General features: G+C 37.3%; 1 protein-coding gene across 4 annotated transcripts in view; it reads left to right on the top strand.

Annotated features, from left to right (window-relative positions):
* The window catches only part of SBF2 (SET binding factor 2), a 288,684-nt gene that overhangs the window by 59,753 nt on the left and 203,926 nt on the right, over positions 1-25,005 (top strand). For 3 of the 4 annotated variants that reach the window (XM_075425154.1, XM_075425157.1, XM_075425158.1), the window contains exon 2: positions 2,809-2,897. In XM_075425154.1, the coding sequence (XP_075281269.1) occupies positions 2,809-2,897 (89 nt within the window). The remainder of the gene's footprint in view (positions 1-2,808; positions 2,898-25,005) is intronic. The other variant, XM_075425156.1, reaches the window with a different exon arrangement.

Here is a 25,005-nt window from a genome sequence, read left to right on the forward strand (position 1 = left end):
GACAGGTCTTTGGTGTGCGTATGAAATACCTGGCCATATTAAAGCAGTTTCCTTCGGAAATCAGAATAATATTAATTTTTCAATTTGTTTGGTATATTTGTAAGCTAAATAAAGCAGAGAAGTTGACTTTTTTCTATAGGAAAAGGCAAGATTTGTGCAAGAGGAAAGATCATTCTTCCCACTATTATACGAGGCCTTAAATGTGGAAAACAGAAGTCGGAGGCTTTTGATTGCATGCTTTACATCATGTAGTGTCTCAATTTAAAATGGTCCTAGCTTGCAGCATCCCCTCAGGATAGTATTAATAAATGTAAAACTGGCTTTCACTTTGCCACATTATACTGTGGTAAAAAGTTACGATTTTTTTAAGATTGGCTCCAGGACTTCAGCTGGTGAAGAACAAAATTCATGTTTGTACGTGCATTCCTGTACCATTCAGTATGACAAGATGCTACAGTTGAATATTTGTGGTGTTTCTGAAGGGCTTCCTACCCATAGCACCCTGGCTTTAAAAAAAGGAAGGGGTGACGAAAAAACGACAGTTGCATCAGAGAAGTTATCAGAAGTCAGCAGTTTTTTCTACACCTTTCTGTGTGGAAAACCATTGCTGACTTGTCCAAGGAAACCAGCTAGAAATATGACGGAGGATACAGAGAAGGCGGAGTTACTGAATGCCTTCTTTGCTTCAGTGTTCAGTGCTAAGGCCAGTTCTCAGCAATCCCAGGCCCTGGAGGTAAGCGAGGAAGCCTGCAGAAAGGACGACCTTCCCCTGGTCGAGGAGCATTGTGTGAGAGATCAGCTAAGCAATGTGGATGCCCACAAATCCATGGGACCCAATGGAATGCACCCACAAGTGCTGAGGGAGCTAGCAGATGTCATTGCTGAGCCACTCTCCATCGTCTTTGAAAGGTCCTGGAGGACAGGGGAGGTGCCCGAGGACTGGAGGAAAGCCAATGTCACTCCAGTCTTCAAAAAGCGCAAGAAGGAGGACCCAAGGAACTACAGGTTGGTCAGCCTCACCTCCATCCCGGGAAAGGCGATGGAGCAGCTCATTCTGGAGGTCATCATTAAGCAAGCGGAGGAAAAGAAGGTTATCAGGAGTAGTCAACATGGATTCACCAAGGGGAAATCACGCTTGACCAATCTGATAGCCTCCTGTGATGGCATGACTGGCTGGGCGGATGAGGGGAGAGCAGTGGATGTTGTCTCCCTCGACTTCAGCAAGGCTTTTGACACTGTCTCCCATAATATCCTCCTAGGGAAGCTCGGGAAGTGTGGTCTGGATGAGTGGTCGGTGAGGTGGATTGAGAACTGGCTGAATGGCAGAGCTCAGAGGGTTGTTATCAGTGGCACAGAGTCTAGTTGGAGGCCTGTAACTAGTGGGGTTCCCCACAGGTGAGTACTGGGCCCAGTCTTACTCAACTTCTTCATCAATGATCTGGATGAAGAGTTAGAGTGTACCCTCAGCAAGTCCGCTGATGACACAAAGCTGGGAGGAGTGGTGGATACATTAGCAGGCTGTGCTGCCATTCAGCGTGACCTGGATAGGCTGGAGAGATGGGCGGACAGAAACCTCATGAAGTTCGACAAGGGCAAGGGCAGGGTCCTGCACCTGGGGAGGAACAACCCCATGCACCAGTACAGGCTGGGGGCTGACCTGCTGGAAAGCAGCTCTGCGGAGAGGGACATGGGTGTCCTGGTGGACGACAGGTTAACCGTGAGCCAGTAGTGTGCCCTGGTTGCCAAGAAGGCCAATGCTAATCCTGGAGTGCATTAAGAAGAGTGGGGCCAGCAGGTCGAGGGAGGTTCTCCTCCCCCCCTGCTCTGCCCCAGTGAGGCCCCATCTGGAGTACCGTGTCCAGTTCTGGGCTCCCCAGTTCAAGAAAGATGAGGAACTACTGCAGAGAGTCCAGCAGGGATGACTAGAATCATAGAATGATTAGGGCTGCAAGGATGATGAGGGGACTGGAGCATCTCTCCTACAAGGAAAGGCTGAGGAAGCTGGGCTTGTTTAGCATGGAGACTGAGGGGAATCTTATAAATGCTTATAAATATCTCAAGGGTGGGTGTCAGGAGGATGGGGCCAGACTGTTTTTCAGTGGTGCCCAGCGACAGGACAAGGGGCAATGGGCACAAACTGAAGCATAGGAAGTTCCACCTGAACATGAGGAAGAACTTCTTCACTCTGAGGGTGACGGAGCACTGGAACAGGTTGCCCAGGGAGGCTGTGGAGTCTCCTTCTCTGGAGATATTCAAGATGCACCTGGACAAGGTCCTGTGCAGCCTGCTGTAGGTGACTCTGCTTCGGCAGGGGGGTTGGACTAGATGACCCACAGAGGTTCCTTCCAACCCCTAACATTCTGTGATTCTGTTATATTGGCAAGGAACTAGAGTGTCCCAGAGAGATGTGCATTTTTTTATATATAGACTTCTTTTTGAAGACCGCTTGTTGACAAATGTTTGATTTATTTTTTTAAATATTACATTATCCTTTATATTAGTTTTTTATTTACTTGTAGAGAGAAACTAGAATTACTAATAATCATCTGTTACTTTGAAGACATGCGTGACTGGTCATAGGCTGGATGCAGCTTGCAGCTTCATTTAATGTAGTGATGCCTTGTGTTGCTACTGGAGAATATTAAGATTAAATTTATTATATGACTTGCAAGACATATTTAAGAATCCTATTCTTCCTTTTGTGGTGAAGCATTTCCTAATGTTGGGTATATTGTGAAAATATGCTCAAATTTGTAGCAATTTAAATTCCACCAGTTTGCCTTTGAGTAATTTAATTTTATCTTTCAGCAGGCCCGACAGAAGGTTTTGGGAAAATAATACAAAGATTTCCTCAGAAGGACTGGAAAGATACTCCTTTTCCACAAGGAATAGAATTGGTAAGTTTGCATTAGATTTCATATTTTTTACAGTTTCTTTCACATGCAGTTGGGAGATACATCTAATTTCATGCTCTCATCTGTGTTATCTTACCTGACAGGGAATGGATAGAAATTATGTGAGTAGAGAGGGTAGATAATAGGTTTAAGAAGAATAGTTTTGGCTAGATAATTTATTCTGGTCTTTACCACTAAGTAGATATTCCTAGAATACAGAAAGTCTGCTGCAAAGTTAGAGACAGTGTATTTAAAATGACTGTTTATTTGTGTCAGTAAGTTCATAATTGACTACATTTTTAGAAGTGTCCTTCTGATGGCAGATGTCTTTTCATTGTCATGTGCAAGTAAATACGAATGTATATTTGTGTGTTGTAGATTAAAAAAAGAATTAAAAATAATATCCCAATGATCTGGCTTGATTAAAATGTGCAGTCTTTACCCCATATTCTGTCCTTGACAGATGGCATAATGGATACTTACAAAAACGGTACACTGAACAAGGCTAGTGTACAGTGATCTATTTTAAATTCCCCCTCAGAGAATTCACTATGTACTGCTTCTTTCAAGGACCACCTTGGCCTCGTATTGTGAGATGCAATGAAAAGATGTATCTTACTCATCCAGATCAGGGGTTCAGTGAACAATGCCCTAGAAATCATACAGAGAAATGAAACACTGTGGCCATACTCTGCAAATTAGGTTTCTGAGAAATCGGAGTGAGACTCTTACTGCTGTGAACTTAGGAACTTCTGAGGCAGGATGAGCTAGAGGAAAAGATGGCCCATGGGAAATGTTGCAATGGAAGTGTTTGTACTGTGGGATTAAATCAGCTGCAGGGGACAAAGATGCCAACTCTTCACTGAGTTTATTACACAGATGTAGCAAACATAGCAAGCTTTTACCATATGATATCTTTCAAACAGTGCTCAGCTCACTTGCTGAGTCATAACATGCCATTTGTTAGGTGGTGTTCTATCCAGTAAAAGAGAGGAGGGGATCGTGGTGTTTACTGCTTGCTCTCTGTTGTAGCAGAGGTTTATGTTACTCACTGCGTGCTGGTGTACACGACTGATTGCTCGTTTTCTTCAACAGTGTGGTTTTCATTTCTTCATAGTCAGGCATAAGCGTTATGTTTTGGGGGGAAGTCATACATTAATTACTGGTGTAAGCATTATTTCTGATACACGTGATGGATAGTTGCAGTGTTGTGGTACACTTGCATAAGACTACATTTGGCAATGTTGTTCTGTGCTGAAACAATGGAAGCTCCTGTGTTCTCTGAAGTGTTTCTACTGCTGTTATGACATTATACCACTCTGTATAGCAACTGCTGTTCGCTCTAGCTGGTAATCCCTACTTAATACATACCTAGTCAGCATATGCTCGATGACTGCTGACTGAGTTCACATAAGTGGCTTTTTTTATATCGTACACACAGTTGTAGATCATTAGAAGAGAAAGAAACTTTTGGTGCCAAGGCTTAGGGGTGCTTTATTTTTTTTAACTGTTCTCTTGGAGTTGAACTAGGTGATTTGGTCTTGCCTTAAACAACTGCAAGAGTTTGAGTCATGCTAAGATTTATTTTGTCATATAAATCTTCCTTACCTATTTGAAAGAAAATAATATGTCTGACTTCCAGTGATGTTTTGAAATAAATGAGGACAGCTTCTCTTAAAGCAGTGAAGCTTCTTGCGTGATATATCTGTATCCAAATGTTATTTACCTTTTATATTTAATTATAAGGTGTTAGCACTATTAGAAATACCTTTCTAAAGGAAGATTTTTTTTTTCCTTGACTGAACAAAGTATTTTGTATCGGTTCTCAAATGGCTCATTAGGCAAACCCATTAAGACTTTAAAATTTCCAAGTAAAATGAAATCTGATGACTTAAGGATATCTCTTTAGACAGTTGACAAAATTATTTTATTTGCTTTCCAAATGTGATAATGATTTTTTAAGTAATTAAGATTGAGGAGTTAGAGATATTGCAAATATCAAGTACTAAAATCACATATGAAGGATAGATTTTGGCAGGATGTTTTTTTCAAGGTTTTGGATGAGTGTAACACGAATCAACATTAGTTCATAGAAAGGAAAGAAGAAAAACTACGTTTCTTTTTTCTGTTTGTCACTTTAAGGGCAGCTTTAATATCATTAAGAGTGTAACAGGCAAACTTAGGGGGAGAAGAAAGACAGTGAGAACAGAATAGTTGACATAAATGTGTAGGAGAATGATGGTAGACATTTTTATGAATAGCACTTAGTTCTATGAGTAATTAAAGTTCTCTTAAGTGTATTTCCGCTCCTTTGAGTGAAAGATCTTTATGGAATTACATGATTTCTCTGAAATTGAAAAAAAGCAATGGTTTGTATCTGAAAAACATGTTAAGCTCTCTTCACTGTGTTTTCACAAAGGAAAAAAACACCAAAGCTTTTCATGCCTAATGATAGGGTTGAAGGGAGATTTGATTTTTGCTTCTTGGCTTCTGTCAAAGTTTGTTCTGCCGTGAATCGTGGAGATCTTCAGCTGATTATTGGTGAAGACCTCACTGCCCTCCCCCCTCCCCCCTGCCCCCCGCAAATAATTTGTAATGCAAATTATTTGCCTGTGAATTTGTACATTGGATTATTTTTTTTTGTTTTGAAGCATTGCCAAATAATATGTAGGTGGAATCAAATAATTTGTCTTGGCAACTAATGGGTGACATGATTTAATAGTTGTTTCCCATTTGTGTTGTCAATGGCATTTCATGAAACAAGGCAGGGGGGAAATAGTGGAAGAGACCTATGCCCACCCACACCCCGCAAGCTTTAATACTTGAAGATGGAAGATGCCTGTTTGGATGCCTTGTGATATCCATAGCTTTTAGAGATGCCATTAGTCCAAGGTCCAGACAAAAACTCATAGACAAAATCCTCTGAAACTTTTGTGGAGGGCTGTTCTCTTTCCCCAACTGTGCATGCCCCCCACCCTTCTGGGCTTGAATTTGTGTGAGCAGATTTCTGAGACGTAAATTAAGACAATGTAGAGAGTGGAGTTGTGCAGGTAATTTTTAAGTTAAAATATAAAAACACTGCAAATAATATCTTTGTTGAGCCCAGTGTTGAAAAATAAGCTAACATGGGAAAAACTGGGCCTAATAGACGTGCCCTTGGCTGAGTGAAAAGAGATCGTTTTGAGAACATCTTATCTAGCAAAGATGATAACCCTATTTCAACTTTTACTTCTGGCCTTAACTATATTTGTAGTTCTGGTATTTTAACACAAATATGCATAAAATTGGGTCATTATAAAATGTAATTGCAGTTTGAACTTCACTGATGAGTATTATATGTGGTATATATATTCTGTATTAAAGGATTAGGAGTTACTCTAAACTTTCTATTTTTGTGTGTGTAGCATGTTAGCTATGTTCTGATCTTGTTTAACAAACACATAAGTTATGGAATAAACGTATTGTCCAAAATTCATCAGAAACATACTTTATGAAATTTTAGTGGACAGGTCTTATAAATATATTGTGTGTCTTCTGGTTGTCAGTGGTAAGTGAGCAAAGCCATGTGTCTCTGTTGAGGGCAAGATACTGTCAGTGGGTCTCGGTCAGTGTATCTTAGAGTTTCTACTTGTCTGCATCTCAGCAAATTAAGAGATTTTTCTTAATCTTGCACTCTTTGCACTTGCCATTTGTCTAATGGCTTCACGGCTTTTAACTTTGTTCTGTTTATAACTGAATGCAGAAACTTTGATAAATGAGCCATCTGCAAATTGCTGTGAAACACACCTGAAGTTTTTTGTAATGGATCATTGATCATTACAGTAGCTAGTAAGGGCCCTAATACTTTTTTACGATGTGTTGAATTGTGTGATAGAACTGAGAAAGGAGGTCTAATATTTGTTAATATTGTATGTCATGCATATTGGCTGTTACTTCAAAAGCAGTAAGATGGCTCTTCAATTTGCTGGAACTTTTTGTGGGCTATTCAGGAGGAATATAGGAAACACTTTGTTACAGTTTCAGAGTAGAATCTGAACATCTGCAGTTTACTGACAAATAGCAGTCCATCTGCAGTTTACTGAAAAATAAATACAAGTCAGTTTCCTCAAGTTTCATGGAGGTAAACTGACTTTGAGGACTAAGTTGGCTTTTACTACGGAAAGCTTCTTAAGAGGTTCTCATTCTTAAAGTTAATGAAGTATTTGGCTCAGAAAAGCATTGAAGTCATCAGTTTTCAAAAGAATCCAGTTAGAACATACCAATCTGATAGTTGTCCCCATGATACTTTAAATGAACATGTATGGGTGTCCTTCTCCATAGCCTGTCTGTTTCAGAGAAGTTATTTCAGCTTTACACAGCTGCAGCTTAAGTTTAAAAATAACCTCTGAAATCAGCTGAGACATATAGAGCAGTTTAAAATTAAGATAATCAAACTTGTTCTTGCTTGTAGAAAGAATTATTGAGAGAGTATGTTGGTTGAATGAGTTAGCTTTGTATTTCTGCATATTTTTTGTATTTATAATCCAGTTTTAATTCTGCTGTATACCTTTCTAGACATCATAATTAGTTACACATCAAAGGAGGAAGCTTTGGTATGTAATGTTATACTGTAAACTAATTTTTGTCCCAGGGCTAAATTAGCTAAACTAAGTGTCATCTGCGTTACTCAGTGTTGGGAGGCTAATGTCAATTAGGCCAATGAAAGTCATACCTAGAAATAGATACATTGTCTTAAGTTTAGACTGGATATGATGCGTTTGCAGTTTGTGAGTAGCAGGGAAGAAAATTTCCCACTATAACTGGTGGTGGTAGTAATGTCATGAATTAGTCATTTTCATTTCAAGTATGTGCAAGTATGGAAATGAACATACACGTCTAACAAGGCAATCACCTATCCAAATATTACTTAAATTATAAAATATAATTTTTAAAACTGTTATTAATTAGAATCCTTTGAAGACAGCTTACGTGTTCTATGATACTAAGAGAAATGCTTCCGAAGAAAGGCTGTATGTGTCCCTTTGAGATCTGGTAGGATGCCTGCTTCCTCCTAGACAAGGAGAAGTTGGTGTTGTTGGAATGAGCATATTACTCCTTTGTTTAGAACCTTCTCTTTCCTGTAGATCTTAGCATTTGCGCACCTTTGAGCAGCTTCAGATATGAACTCTGAAAGTATTATCTTTTATGTAATACTGGACTCAACTTTCAAATTCCAACTAACCTGGGACCTGAGATATGGAAAAAAATGAGAGTAAGGAATGGTATTTATGTATTTTCAAAGTATATCTGTATGTTGACTGACCTAGTAGATCTCAAGTCTTTTGACAAAAAAACCAACTTCATAGTCCTGCACAGATTTCCACTTCTTGATGGCATACATAACTTGTGAGTGACAGCTATATCTCTGAGATCTTAAGTGGATATACACTGCTGTTGGAGCCTCACAGTGGGGTCAGGTAGAAGAAAGCCATCAAAATACCTCCACCAATACCCAAGTAATTTGTCTTCAGAGTTCCATTGAAAAACAGAGTTTCTGTCACTTAATTGAAGATATTTTAAGGTAAGACAGGTTTTAGAGCAGTGAACTCCTAAACTTTTGGAGATTCCCAGTGCAGTCTCTGAAAATCATTACATGTGCTGTCAAAAGTAATACTTTTTAAATTACAGTGCTAATCACTTGGTGTAATTTTTGTTTTGCCATTTTGGTGTAAGGCATCTTTTCTATGAAAAAAATCTAATACTTGAACATTTTGCTACTTATTTTAAGTAAGACATAAGAGACAAACTGGGTTGCAGATTAGCTAATTAAGGCTTGAAGTGATTAAAATTTTAGGAGAGTTAGTCTTTAAATGCTTCAGTCTTAGCTAGCTGATCAGTAAGCCAATTTTTATGCAACATTAATGCTTTTAAGGACCTAAATAAAGGGTTGTCTACAGCATCCATTTAACCTTCAGTGCACTTGGTCAGCTGCAGAGATTTTGGTTTTGTGGGATTTTTCTTCCTTTTTATTCCTCAAACTTTTTTTTTACCTTGTAAGAATTATTACATATGTAGTTATTTGATGAACAACTGCATGACGGAACTCAGTGTAGCACTTACAAATGCATTGTCTTCTTTCATTCTCATTATGTTGCAGCACAGGTGCTTTCAGCAGTTAGTAGAAAACAGATGATAGTATAAGTATGGTTACATTTTTTTTTTGGAGTTATGTTATGGACTTAGTTTATATACCTTTAACTTGTCTATATTAGCCTCCAGTGGAAATCTTAGAGTGCCATAAATGTGGTGTGTTTTACAGTAATGTCTCTGCTCTACTGTAAAATAGTTACATTCTGCTTTTAGAATCCCAGTGCTTTTACTGAGTGGATTTTAGCTCCTGAATTTTGTAGACTAGTGGAGTAAAATAATTTGATACTGAAATCTAAGGAGTTGCAAGTATTCCTTGTGTAGCAAAACTTGACTAAATACTGTGAAAGGGTGTAATTAATATGTTTTATCCATTGTTTTGTTTTCAGCTGGGGGGGAGTTGGGGGAAGAAATGAAACAATTTATAATACAACCTTTTTAGTAAAAATGGTAAAATATTGAAGTTACACTGGTTTGGAGTTTCAACTCTGTAACCTTTCCATGGAGATTATTAACAATAGAGTGTATTGAATTGTAACCTTTTTTATAATTATCAAGGTGTTTTAAGAAATGAGTAGAGATGTATTTATGTGCAATGTAACATCCAGATCTGTTATTATACAAAACTACTGTTTTCCAGTTGTTTCTTGTGCCATATGCACTTTGCTGTCCTTGTCGAAGTTAGTAGCATACAGGTGTCAGCATTTCTCCGTCCTTTGTCTCGGCAAACAAGTGTTGTGCATCTTGAGCAAAAGTGAATCAAAGTTTAGCTATTTTTAAAAGGTAAATGCTATTCTGAGCTGGCCAGAGGTTAGACATGAGAAGGCTTCAGGTAGATAAAAGGAAAAGAATAAACTGTTCTTGACCTTTGAGAAGAAGATGAGTAATGGTGGATGGATTCTATAGCAAAGAAGATTTTGTGTAAACAGTGAGAAACATTTAAATATATGGACTCACGCTGCTTAGAATTAAATCTCTGAGCAGTACTACTTGTTTTTGGTGTTAGACAGATACCTATGAGGAGTGACTTGTGGGAGGCTAATAGTATGGCATGAAAAGGGGAACAGCTTGGATACTCTCCTGAGATTCTTTTTAGATTTGTTAATCTGAAAAGCTAAGGCTTTGGCTCTCGATCTGCCTGCTTGTTTGCCTCTCTGCAGAGAGAGAGATGGTAGTCACTGATTGGGAAGATACCAAATTGAGACATCATAATGGCGATTAATGAAAAAAAAAATCTGTGTGGATTACCATGAGAGGTGAGATGTGGTCTTTGGGTATGATTGTCAGATATTTGTCCTTGCTGTTAGCTACAGCAAGCTTTTTCTTAAGAGTTTCTCTATGTCACTGTTGGATGAGGTTCCTGTAGCTACCAGAGAGGAAGAGAGAAAATGGAACTTGGACAAATGTAACAATCCAGTAAGGCGTTGAAGTGATGTACCTCAAACCACTCACCAATTTGTTTTTTTTTAAATTACCATGTTTTCTTTCAGCACATTATTACAGAAAATTATTTGTCAGCGTTCTGTAAGAAATTGGACCTTTTTTTACACTTGAAGTGCTGTAATTTAGGCAGTTTTTTGACTGAAGTTTCTGGGAGTTTTTGTTTGTTTTGGTTTTTCTGTGTGTTTGTTCAGGGAGCTGTGAATTTGTGTGGTTTTGGAGAGAGCCAGAAAGCAAGACTGTTGTCTATTGAATTTACAACTATATATCCAGTTGTCACAAAGCTGTACTTTCCAGGGTTGTGTGAAGGAGCAGAAAGGCAGATAATGTGCATCTAATCAAACGCAGTCTATTGGGCTGAATTGTGAAATTTGAACTGGGTCATTGAATGTGTTCTGGGAATCGAGAAGTAATTTATCTGTGCAGTTGATTCCTATGACTGTAAATCAGTTTGGAATGTTTTCTAATAGTTCAAGAAAACAGACTAATGGAAAACACTGTTTTATATTTTTCTGAACAGATTTGTTTAGTGGTTTGTGTTTTGTTAAAGCCGATACTTTTTGTGCTAAGAATTTCTAATCAGTAGTACTTGTAAATCATGATATTCCTCCAGCCCCCCAATTTGACTAACCTTTTAATTTGTACTCTTTATATCAGTTTTGTTACGTTTGATGCAGGTTTCTCCTGCTGGCTTAAATCATCTCAGCAGTTTTAAAATTTGACTTCTTAAACTTGATAACTTTTGAGATGCCTTATACAGTGTAAGTGCTTATTCATAGTATGTTATAAAAGGTGTATCCTAGTTGTGTTCATTAAAAAACAAAAACAAAACCAAAAAACCCCCAGTAATAAATATTAAGATGACCCTTCACAATTTTGCATATTCTGGTATCAGCTCATTGTATTATCTAATTAGAAGCCAGACAGAAACATAGATGCAGAGACATTTTGCTGTTTCCAATTCATATAACTGTTGGTTTTCCTTGCTTGACTCTGTATGGGGCAGAGCAGCAGGGTGCTCTAAACAAACACCTGGCACAAACACCTAATGGTCCTTGGGCCCAGTTCAGTGGTTCAGTGTCTGACTGAAAGCAACTGTGCCATGCAGAGTCCTAGGGAAAGGACTTGGAGGCTTATTTCCAATTTTTTTTCAAAAGCAGCATGTTGGCCTCAAGCACCATCACTAACTTCACTGTCAAAGGGAGTTGAGTTTATAAATCCTGAGGCTGGGATGTTGGTTGGTTGGTTGGTTTATAAAGCAAAGACTACCTAATATTGTTTCAGTACAGCATGCTGATGCTGTCTTTTGACTAATTGCGTGGAATTGGCAAAAGCACTTTCAGATCTTTCAGTTTGTATTGTACAGCTTTTATAGACTCTTTTGTCTATTTTCTAATAACATTAGGAAACATTGTTTTCTTTTATACAAAACTTGGTATTTGTGCATGGAAATAAGAAAAGTTTATGAATTAACTTGCAGATATAGAAGATATAAAAGGGAGCTAGGCTATTTAGATGGACCTCTTCCTCCTGTGTTATTCTTTAATAATATGGGCTATTATTCTTTAATAGTATGGGCTTGAATAATTTCTGATATGGTTCTGATATCCTGATTTTAGTAAGGATTTGGTAAATAACTGAGAATTTTAATGAAGAAATCTCCTTATTTTAAGTAAAAGTCAATAGTAATTTTATGAAGTTTACTTTTGATCATAGAAATAATGTATGTTATATCCAAAATGCAATTTGTATTAAGCGGAAGAAGAAAAATACAAATATGTAAAGATCTATTTTGTAAGTCTTTATTTTAGGGCTAGTCAGTGATGAAGAATTTTTGTCTTAATATTGAAATTCTCCTGAGTGGGGATCTGCCCTAAGCATGGCTTCTTATAATGAATTCAGAGTCTGGATACAGTGTTGTGGAACCAATAATTTTGTCAGCAGTTTACCTGGACTTGTCCTAGCAAAACCTTTTCTTCTTTCTCTGTCTTCATTGTTCTGTGAGTGTCAGAAATAAACTGATGCAGGCCAAAACCTGTAGAAGTGGCAAATTTCTAACATGAGAGTGTTAATGCTGCAGTCTGCTCCATGAAGTGTTCCAACCTTATTTAATGTTGCTGAGAGAGAGCTTGCTCGGGTATGTTTGGTTGCAGTATCTTTGCGTTTTTCAAGGACATGCTGTCAAAGGATCGCTTGAACAGGTGCTTTTATTTAGCTGTAATGGATATCAGAGTAAACCAAAAAGGAATTTTATTTCATATCAGCAAGAGAGTAATAAATTAAGCAGTTGAACTGGCCTCTGGTATGGATCTCTGAAGCTCCGACTTTCACAGATTTGGAGATAAGGCAGTTCAGGCTTCAGTTGTGGTTAACACTACTTGTACGCTGATCCTTTTACAATTTGTAGTTCTTTCTCAGCCTGCAAGCTCATTAAATCTGAGCTGCAGAGTGAACCTAGGCAAAGAGGACAAACAGTGATACCAAAATCTTCTTTTGAATGGCTTTTGGACCTGACCAGATATCACAAATGTTGCAGGTTTTAACGCAGGTTGAGAAGATAGGACATGACATCTCCTATCATCTTCCATTCAAGGGCCAATATCCCAACTGTCTTTGTTTTAATATGACTGTTACTGTTACCAGATTGCTTTGTTTCTGCATCTGTCTTTTTTCTGTTTGTTTCTTGCAGCTATTGTGTTTTTCCATGGGGGTTAAGAAAAAGTGGGTAGACTGAAATGTCACCTCTGCTCTGCATGTTTCCCTAACATAAAAATATTGCAGTACCCATATCCATTTTGTGTGACTTGAAGAAAGCAAACAAACAAAACTCTGAGCAACGCCACCTTTATCTTAGGCTTACTTGTGAGCTAAGAGTGCAGGAAACATTCTTTTAGTCTAAAAAATAGAAATAAATGCAAAATTGTGGTCCAAGAGAGACTATCTGCTTTTGTAATTTACTGAAAAATCTACGTTATAATGTGGTATTTTAAAAATAAGCAATATTCCCCTTCTGTAAATGGCATACACAAAATCAACCTCACTTCATTTTTAGCTGTATTGTTTCATTTTCCACATGCGCTATAGCATGTGGACAAGCAAGATGTTCATTAAAATCATGGCTCAGAAGCTTCGAATGAAGGATGAATTAGACTTAATATCAAAATAGTAGGATAAGAAATGGGTACTAAAGTTACAGTGTGCATTTGTGACCAGGATATTTTTAACATTCTTGGAATACCAGATTTGTCTAGTTCTCGGCATCACCTCATGATTATTTGCTATAACTGCATACCAGAAAAGCTTATTTCACAATGATTTTCCTTCATTCTGGCCGAGTAATATACTTGTAGAGACTTGTTGGCATTTACACTTTTTAAGATTTGTTTCTGGACCATTTTCATACCTGTTTCATGTCTTATATATTGAATTTGATCTCCTTCTCCCAAATAACAGAGGAATTGGCAAGACCTCTCAAAAAGTGGGTGGAAAGTACATTCTTCCCCCCAATGCTCCCACCCCCAATTTAGACATTTTGCTCATACGACCAATGTGTGTTAGCAGAGGCAGCTTCAATATGAGAGGCTTATCAATATCCACAGCAAGTTACCATATCTGCACTGAGTAACAAAAGTTGCTTGGAAAAATCACTTGCTGTTATTGGTTATGACTAAATCATTTATATAAGCATGTCTTCAAAGTTTTCTGTTTTTGAAATTCAATATTTGTTTCTTTGATCAATACTATTACTTTAAAGGATGCGTTTTGGTCGTTTCATGTCTGAATGTCTTTCATCTAAAAGATTAGCAGCATTTCCAACTGTGCAGTTGGAAAACTGTTTGGGAATATTGTAATAAATGAATACCTACAATTTTCTTTGTTCTTGGGTAATACAGTTGTGAAAACTTCACAGGAATTCAGAAACTGTTTCCAATTTATATAACCAAAGAGATACTAAATGAATGGAAATCCATTAAATAACTATCATTTTATCAAGTTTGATCAAGCTTGAAAGATTATTGATATTAGTTTTTTGTAATAGTATGCCTCAGCTAAATAAGTAGCTATTTTGAGTATGCCTGAGAAAGCGTATTGCAGTAATAAGTTCTGTTGAATCATATGCGATTAATATTTAAATACATTTCAATTGGGTTTAAGATGAAGTAATATCAGCATTAATTTTGTTTATTCTGGCTGCGACATATATAATTTTGTTTGTATTTTGCATGGCAAGGGTTGAGCAGATAGTATTCAGTTAAGTGTTCAATAATACACGTTCCACAATGTTTCAGTTTACTTCCAAGGCGAACAATGATATAATTAAGGCAAATAGAATCTAATATCAGATTTTTGTGCTGATTTTGGCTTTAGACTGCAAGTAGTATAGCGTTCTTATGGAAGAGTTCAGCTAAAACCTCTTAATTCCTCAGTCCCCTGAGTTCAGACTGTGAATTAATAAAGATAACTGAAGTGGCTTGGTTTTATTAAGCCATTTTTTGGGTGGTTAAAATGAAAAGGCAGCAGCTGAACAAAAAAAAACCTGAGAGCTTATATAAAGGTCTTAGCTGCACCTTGTCTTTCAAAGCTCATGTTGCAAGAACACTTCAAAATTTGAGAAAATGGGAGGCTTTTCACTGGCTCTTCTTCCTTTTTTTTACCTGTTTTTGTAGAAACTGTGAGTGCATACATTGACATAAGTATTTTTTAACAGTCTGTATTTGCAATTTGATGATGATGAAAAACATATTTTTGATTAAACAGTTTGAGATTATAAGCCACTAAATAGGCATCTTTAACAGATATCCTAATTTGATTTGTTAAATACATAGATGTGATCTATACTGAAGCATTTAAGGGTGTTTAATATGTGGTAATAATGACATACTTCTTGTATTATTAAGGTGTGTCATTATTACGGCATATGCATCACCCTCTTAAGTCTTACTGCTTAAATAGAGTAGTGATTATAAGCTTTCCTTTTAAAGTAGTAATTTACTGTGACAAGTTACGTAACAGCATATTTATGTACATTATTTTACCTATTATGGGTGATACTTTACTTGTGGGTTGCAAAAGCAATACTACAGTGGAAACCTTAATTAAATTAGGGACTGAATTTAGTAGTGGTTTCTGAAGTGCGTTCAAAGAAAGAAATTTAATGACTCTTGTCTTTTCAGATTATCAGTTTTAAGTGTGGCAGAAAAGAACATACCTTTTAAATTTTAGTTTCACAGTATTTTATGTCTTTCACTGAATGAAGTAAGAACGGAGAGGTCCTAAGTAAGTCATTTTGTTTTAATACGAGTTATCCCCTTCTTCATGTTTTCTTTGGGAGAATGAGGTTCTCACTGATCCAGAGTGAGAGGGGAAGCACACCTCAAGATTCAATCTGGAAATGCATAAACAAGATTTGTAAAGTGAACTTACATATTTCAGACCCCAATAAGAGACAGTGCAGAGAAGATGCATGCTTTCTACTGAGACAGCTTTAGGATGAGCTGCTGTTTAAATTTCAATGTGGTGGCAAAAAGTTGACTGTACAATATCTGCAAGATTGTGTTCTTACTAGTCTGTATGTGTTACCTCCTTCCATAAAGTATCTGCTTTACTGCTATGGGAATCATATGAGTTTTGCAAGGCTATGTTTTAAACATTAATTTTAGCAGTGTAACAGATAAATAGGTTTAGATCTATTATTTCTACTACAACTAGAAATATTACACTATTGGTAGTTGAGCTACTTTCCACAGTCATGTGAGGTTTATGGGAAGATGCTGAGTACCAAGTCTTGGCTTCCTGAGGCTCTTGTGATAGATTGAATAGCAATGGAAATATCGATACCCAAGATAAGAATAAGAGTTGATCAAGCTTATTGTCCAGATTGCTGGATAATTTGGGAAGGAGTGTAAGGTATCATGAAATGACACACTGTTGCTTCTTTTGATAAATACTCGGAGGTATGCTGCTTCAGGTTTAAGAGGCTTTCACAATGATAGCATACATTTGGGCCAGCGCATGTGGCAGTTCCTTGGGAGCTTCTCCTCCATTTCTTTGAAAGTTTTTAAAGCTCATTATTCTTTTGTCCTTCACAATTGTCCATGGCGGTGTGTTCTGCAGTTTCACTATGTTTTGTGAAAGACTTCCGTATGTTTTATACTAACATATGCTCATTTTATATAATGCTCTCTATTTAATTTTCATGAGAAATAATGAATTATTCTGTATTTTATTATTGATTCTGTATTAGAGAGTAGATGTCTGTTCTAATCCTGTCCTGGAGCACAATGTTTCATTGTACAGAAGCTCTTCCAAGCCTCTGGATACCATTTTTTTTCTCTGTGACTTTTAGTTCAAATGTATCTTTTTTTGAACTGCAGGGACCAAAATGGCAAGTCTTAGAGTGTGTGTGTACCTCCCAGTTCCTTTCCTTATAATTTTGAGCGTTTGAATTTTTTTCCATGGTTACTGCACATCACAGGGAAACACATTTCGTGTTCTCTCTCTCTTGAGTGGTAACAATGTAGTCTGTTACTGCATGGGCATCTTTGGGATTACTTTTTTTCTCATGTGCTTTACTTTACTTTGCACTGATGCTTTGTTACCCAATTTCTTGGTATTGTGGAACCCTTTCATTTGCTATTGCAAAAGACTTTAGCATTGACTGTTCCAAATACTGTGTCTTCCATAGACTTGACCAATGCACTGTTGGACTTCTTTGATATCTTCAGAAATTGTAGAAAACAAAAAACCCATAGTCAATCAGCCGCAACTACACATGCACAGATCCCAGCAGAGATCTTTGTGAATATTTTTTTAATCTGCCTCCACTGGGGAAAACTAACCATTTATTCCTGCTTCTAAAAATTGATCATTATTCCAGAAGAGAACTGTTATGCTATACCATCACAGTTTATTTGAATTGAGATTTTTTTGTGAATGTTCTTGCTTAAAGATTTTTCTTTTTGAAAAGTGAACTGTGTTGTTGTATTGAGTACATCCATTTGCTTTTGTTGAAGAACTGTTAATAGATGGTTATGATCTTGCTGTAGAGAAGCCTTTCTGATTCTTTTCCAGAATAATTTATTTATCTGTAGGGTCACTAGTTCTATGATTTTGACATTTTCTACAAGCTTGCTACAAGTCTTTTCCTGGTGGCTTGATAGTTTCATTTTCATTTTCTGAAATGTTCTATATGTTACCCTCCAAAACACAGTTTTGTTCTTGGAACTTCCCCAGGCCCCTCTATGTAACAGTAATGTAGAGAATTCTTACTGGGGTTTTTTGCAGCTCTTGGTTAGGCTTCTTTGAGTGATCATTTTAGCTTTGTCCTCATTTTATCCATTTTAATCACCAGTTTTTACAAGCTTTCTACTTCTGATGCATTTTGAAACATATTTTAGTAATCATTTTTACTCCTTAGCAAGCTTCTCCACCAAATTTCTTGGTTAGTTTTATTGGTAGTTTTACATTTAACTTACTGGAGTTTATGCTCGCTTTCACTTTGATTAACTTGGACTTTTTTTTCTTGATGACCAATTGTATTATTTTAAAAAAATAATTATGGCTACTGTGTGACATTGGGAAAATAAGTTTTCCTGAAAATACTTAGAGTATCAGATTCTCAAGAATAGGATTCCATGTGCGTGCCTTGAAATTCCTCCTTGGAAGGGTTCAAGGCCAGGTTGGATGGAGCTCTGAGCAACCTGATTTAGTGGAAGATGTCCCTGCTCATGGCAGGGGCGTTGGAACCAGATGATCGTTAAGATGCCTTCCAACCCTTACCATTCTGTGATTCTACAAATACACTCTGACCTCAACAGACTTCAGACGCATCACTGCTTCTTTAGGAACAGTCAAGTCTACCTGAGGTTTGTCACACTGACATCAAATAAATAAATTGCTGCAGGTTCTTGGTGGTATCAGTTATATTCCTACTCCGCTGCTGTTAGAGCCTGCTTTTCCTTACAGCCTGGGTTCATTGCTACTGTGAGGGTGTCTTCTACTGAAAGAGGTTGAAGACCACTACTGTGTAGGTCCTGTCTTAGAATAGCGCTCTTCTAATGTGAGACTTCTCTGTACTGAGAAAGAAACAGAGGCCTGAATTGGGACTGTTTTGTGTGCCCTTGTGGGCCCAGAGTGGTCTGACGGGCCTGCTGCTTTCCTGGCAGGGAGGCAACTGCATCGCCTTCAGAGGAGCAGTGCCTGGGTGCAGCTCGCCAAGGGAGCTGTGTGGGCCACCTTGTCGTAGCCTGGGATGGGACAGGAGGAGGAGGGAAGAAAAAAGGTTATTGTGGATGCTTTCAGCTCTTACATACTTACTGTCAATTTTTTTCAAACTTTTCAATTGACATTTGATGCAGGAACATGTAATTAAAAAAATTCTTAAAAGCTAAAAAGCATGAGTTTTACCAAGCAGGGGTTTTGATTCTGAACTTTCCAACCAAGTTGCCAAGAGTGTGCTTTCATGAAAGCCTGCGGCCAGCTCACTCTTGTTCATTTGGAACTGAGCTCTGGAGCTCATGGTGCTTGTCACTGCTTGGATTTTCCTCACTAGGAATGGTTTTGAAATTCCCATACCAAACCTCCTGTTTGTGATTATCTTTCCTCTTTGAAATTAATTTACGCATGTTTACACTGCATATTGTGTATTTGTACTATGTTTACCTTTTCTTCAGGTTTACTTGAAAATAATATACCTCTCATGAAGACACCTGAGGTGATGAAAATTTGAATGTTAAATTTTTCTTGATCAGATATGTATTTCAAGTATTTTAGTAAAGATCTCTTCAACAAAAAAAAGGTATTTTCTGATACGCAAGAGATTTTTTTAGTATTTAAAAGAAATAAGATACTTTCATACCAAAGTGGTAAGATTGTACATGGTAATGTAAAACTTGAGTGCTTATCTTAGAACTTGTTCATACATATGCTTTGGGATGCAGCTGTGCCGTTTGAAGTAGTTACAACCTTGTCTACGTGTAACTCTTATATCAGCTCTTTGAACTGCAGGCCAGCTATACTGTAATAGTCTTAAGTAAACTGGCAAAAGATGTCAGAAAGCTTGCGTGATGATGTGCTTTAGTTTTGTTTTTAGTGAGACATTTGTTATGGTATTGTCAGTTATTAGTAGGAACCAATACTGCAACCGTATGGTTTCTGCTTACTATAGTCTTAGCGCTAAGTAATTGCTAATAAGAAGAGCAATCCAAATCTGAAAGCGTGGCTCCAGTTTAAATTACAGAATACTTTAATCTGTATTACTTAGCTCAGCATTACATATTGATATGTGGAATACATTAAAAGAACTCATCGTTCTAGGTTGGCACGTTCTAACATATGTCTTTCAGCCAGTAGGATTTCCTTCTGTCTCAGCTTTAAAAATAAATAAATAAAAATATCCAAAAAGTAAATTTTTTACTTTTTATGCACAGTTTATTCAGTAAAGTCACAATACTGGAACTGGCCCTTGAACAATCTGTATGATGTCGTAGGCGGGGGAACCCCTACAAGAGGCGTGTGCAAAAACAGCCAGTGCATTTAAGGAGAAGAATGTACGTCTCAAAATCTTCCTGCAACTGACTGCAGCATCAGGGGCTGTATGTGTTAAACTTTCCTGATCATGTCCCTTTCATACCTCTGTGAGAGTCAGTATTGAAGAGAGCAAACAATACAGGTCAGTCTTCTTCATGGAGGAACCTGAAGAAGATTCCCAGATGCTTGGCTTACTAAGAGGGGGTGTGGGCTAAAGCTGTGCTTTTTTCAGTCCTGACCAAAGTAGGTAGTACTGAGAACTAGGAAGTGTACCATTCCTCATTTTCAGTTGATTTTACACTTGTGGATTTTACTATGATGGGAAAACAAAAGAGATTTTACTTAAAATCTGTAGCAATATTTTGGCACAGTAGTACTGATGTGGGTTATTGCTTTTGTCTGAATTTTGTGGGGGTTTTGTTTTGTTTTTTTTTTTAAGATTTCACACTAATTTCACTGCCACATCCCATAAATGTTGCGTAAGACTGCAATTTACATGCAGTGTTTTCTGTTACAGTAAACATTATTAATAACCTTATCTAGAAAAGAGTTAAAATGCTTGGGGTTGTGAACCTAATCCTTGGAACACCGTGGGTCATAATGAGAGTTGAGTTTAGTCAGTGTGACTGAATGAATATGTGTGTGAATGTATGTAAAATAAAAATCTGATAGTTTTTTTCACATATCCCTTATTTTTTAGAATTTCTGGGTAGTGAAAGAGAGGGTGACTGAGAGTTTTATTGCATTTTTACTGTGGCTTTTAAAATGGATGTAAATAAGTACTTGTAGGCTTTAAATGGAAACAGCATAAAAGCATAGAGTGTTGTTTACTATTTCTGTCTTACATACACTGGCTGTCTTAGTGTGTTGTATTCAATGAATACAATAATGTATTTACTCTTCAGTAATACAGTAGGTAATAGTTTATATTTTTGTCCTATTTTGAATCAAATTAGCCTTGTTCTTACATTCTATTTAACATAAAAATTTCTGTAATGTTTTGTTTGGGGCAGGGGGTAGAAGCTTGTTAAAAGTTGTTAAATATTGATGTACATTTCCACAAATCTTTGTGAATACTTTCATGTGGATTTATTGGAAATGACCAGACAGAATATTTTTCTTAGATTTTATTTTTCCTTTTAGTTGGCAGTATTTCCTTCTAAGCGTTTTTTAAGATTTTTCTTTACTAAGAGTAGTATTTTTATATTACAAAACCAAAAACCTACTGTCTCTGGAAACAATTATTTTAGATGAGACATTAGAATTATACTTATATATGAACACTTTGATTTTTTCTTAACTATTAACACTTGATAATTTACTCATGTATTTTGAAGACTGATTTTTCTCATTACTCTTGATCTGATAATTTACACTTTATATCATTATTAACATTAGTTTTGCAAAATAGACTTGCAGGCCATATGGGACTCAGTCATGAGTTCTGTTTTCACATTTTTGTATAGCATGTAGTGCAAACATGCTTGAGTACAATATTTTATCTTGTTGTGCCTGTTCTTTTTTTGATGCTGGCATTAAAATAATATATTTAGTCAGGTATTCTGACCCTTAATACTCCAAGCTGTGTCTTCACTGAAGTGAATTGCCATTTAAGAACCCCTCTGTTAGAGTGACCAGTAGAAGTTGAATAGCATCAGTTACAAGAAGAAACAGCAAGTGTCCAGCTTCCAGCAGTTAACTGGAATTGGTACTAGAAGATATGTGAGTTGATACACTGAAGGGCAGAGCTGCTGTCTAGAGGAACCTGTATAGGCTGGAAGCATGAGCCAATTGTGAAATTAATAAGGGAAGAATGCAAAGCCTTGTGCTTGGGAGGGAAGAACCACCTCTAGTGTTTCAGGCTGAAGACTGACTGGCTGTGGTGCATCTCTGCTGAAGAGGAGCTGGAGATCATGCTAGACACTAAGCTAAACATGAGCTGGCAGGGTACCCTGTCAGCAAAGATGACCAACAGCATCCCAGGCTGCATTAAAAGGACCACAGCCAGGAGACTGAGGGAGGTGATTATTAACGTCCTTTACTCAGCGCTTGATAGATCCCATCTGAAATGCTGCATGCGGTTTTGGGCTCCCAAAGACAAGAAAGATGTCAATCAACTGGAGCTGTTCTACAGGAGGGCAACCAACAAGGTCTGGTTTGGGACCAGAACACGTGCCCTATGAGGAGAGCCTGCAGGAGCTGAACCTGTTCCGCCTGGAGAAGGGACAGCTTTGGGGGGACCTAACAGCAGGCTTCCAATATCTACATGGAGGCTATCAAGAAGATGGACTCAGATTCTTCTCAGTGGTACATGGCGGGAGAACAAAAGGCAATGGGTATAGATTGAAATAAGAGGGGTTCCAACCAAATAAGGGGAAAGCTTTCACCCTAAGGAGAGTCAAGCATTGGAACAAGTTGTCCAAAAGACTTTGTGTGGTCTCTGTCCTTGGAGGTTTTCAAGACTGGCTTCATAAATCCCTGAGCAATCTGCTCTGAATTCAGTGTTTGTCATACTTTGAGCAGGAGGTTTGACTTCAGACCTCCTCAAGTGCCTTCCCCAGCACCTCCTGTGATGAGCACCATCTTATGTGTCATACATGTGCAGTGATTGGTGATGAGAACTGTGCCGTGAAATTACATTTAAGTTAAAGTTGCATCCCACCTTGTGACAGGTGGCTTTACTGAGTTACAGACTGTTGGTATGAAGACAAGGGAAGATAATCCCTGTTGAGGAGGCAGTATGGAGTAAAAAAAGTAGCATGTCTCCCACTCTTAAGTTCTTCCCCTCTTCCAAGGTACCATGTAGTCTTACATTTCCATGTGTCTTGGGGAAAAACCTTTGAGGTCAGAGGAAAGTTTATTTAAATAATGGGTAAGTAAAGGACAAAATGTTGTAGAAATCACTGTCTGATTTGAGTTTATAGTAGTTTGAGTTTGTAACAGGGCGAATTTATTTGCATTCAAATATCTTGTGTTTCTTTTTATATTAATCTTAATTCTTAATTTATTGACAGTCCATATGCAATTTTTGGCTAAACATTTTCCCATCATCTGTTACTGATGCATATTTCTAATTTTTACCTTTAGTGTGAAGTCTAGAGGAGTAGAAATAGGAAAATATCAGTGTTAATTCTGCAGAGAGCAAAGGCTGATGTGGATTTTTCCAGGAACTTGAGTGACTTTGTAGTTAGACATAGTGACTCTCCATATTGAAGCGTTGAAAACATTTCAGTTGATATTGCCTTGTATTTTTCAGTAGTGGATGTTTAGAGAAACAGTGGATGGTATTCTGAATAAAAGCAAATCATCATATAGCTCCTGGTCCAGATAGAAAAGTATTTAATTTTATAAAACTTTCTTTACTTAGATAATCGTGTTCCTTCTGTGTACTTGGTGATATATTTCATGGTAGCACATTTAACTTTGGAATTTTAGTGTTTTGTTGGGGAAAAACTGTATAGTGGAAATGTATCTTGTAATTCAGCTAGCTTTAGCTAGTTTGTCAGCGGTTTCTTGTGTGTGTGTGAACTATAGCAAAGCTGTCTTTGGAGAGAATGGGCTGTCTGTGTATTTGTTTCAGTATGTTTTTAGGTCTGAAGTATTTTGAAGTAGCTTAGCTCAGTAAAAACATCTGCAAGATTACTCTGCAACTTGTAATTTCACGTAGCATAGCAAATGAGTGATGTTTATTTTGCATACAAAGTGACACAAAAGTTTCTGTAGTGTAGAAAGAACTCATACTGAACAAGATGGAATTATTCCATATGGAATTATTACGTAGACCCTGGAAAGTATTTTCTCGTTGAGGCATGGAGTGCCACAGGGCCAGGATTTTGAATTTGCGTTTGCTGAACGTGTTGAGGTTCCTGACTCAGTCTGTTTCTGCAAGCTAAACAGGTCTCCCACAGTAATACTCCTACCCACTAGTCTCTCAACCGCTGCTTCCTCACCCCAGCTGGTATTATCTCTAGTTTTGATGCAACTGTGTCCAAGTGTCAGATGGCTTAGCTGAAACAGGAACATAAAGTAGAATTACAAAGAAGACAGTATTGACAGATTTATTCAGAAATGTGAATATTTTTAAATCTCTTCTATAATATTCAATTCATTGCACATACAAACACTGTTCTGTCTTAAGTTTAGAGAAACGCAAATGATTATGGGCAAAACATTCAATTTGCAATTGTGAACTGTTTTGTTTTTTTTTTTTAATGCTTTTTTCCTATATATCTTAGCATGAGAGGAGTGAATATGTTGTCTTTCTCTTTGGTATCATTCCATCAATTATAGGAAAAGTTTGTCATTTAGACAACTTCTCTCCCAGGTGATACCACTTTTCTTCGTCTAGTTTTGTGTTTGCTTTTATTCTTTTTTTTTTTCCCTTCATGCTGTGAAAATACCTAAGAATCTGAAAATAATAATTTAGAAGTATACTGTATACTTGTCATTACAGTTTGATTTTAATGTTAAAAAAAAAAAGGAAAACAGTGCCACCACTGCCCTGCAAAATGGCCCTACTACTGCACAAGACTGGCAGAGATAAATCCCAGCATGTAGCTCACTGAGTGACTAGATAGGTCGCACACAGCATGTGATTAACTTTGTAGTTGGTTTCTTATGAGTAAAAGTGCAGAATTATTTTCCAGCTCTCCTTGTTCTCCCTGCCCAGCATCCTAAGGGTACTGAGTCTGTGAACAAGTTCTAGCTGTTATTCTTCAGCCTCACCGTTGGTAGCAGCAGACTTCTTTCAGTTGTACAGAACTAACAACTCCTGCAATTGCTGCTCGGACCTGTTAACAAAACCAAAGTACATATTCCAGAGATACCTTTTAAAGGACCTTGTTGGAAATACATACGTTTTTAAAAATAAAAACATTGTCAGCATGCTGAGGTGCAATGTAGGAGATAGACCCATTTATTAATTGCTGCAAGATCTTCAACATTTTGATGTAACTAGTGGCCTACTTCACAAATTTGCATTTGAAAAAAGTGAAGAAGAAAGCAACTAGTTTAAAAA

This window comes from Opisthocomus hoazin, chromosome 7 (genome assembly GCF_030867145.1).
Source record: "Opisthocomus hoazin isolate bOpiHoa1 chromosome 7, bOpiHoa1.hap1, whole genome shotgun sequence".
NCBI lineage: Eukaryota > Metazoa > Chordata > Aves > Opisthocomiformes > Opisthocomidae > Opisthocomus > Opisthocomus hoazin.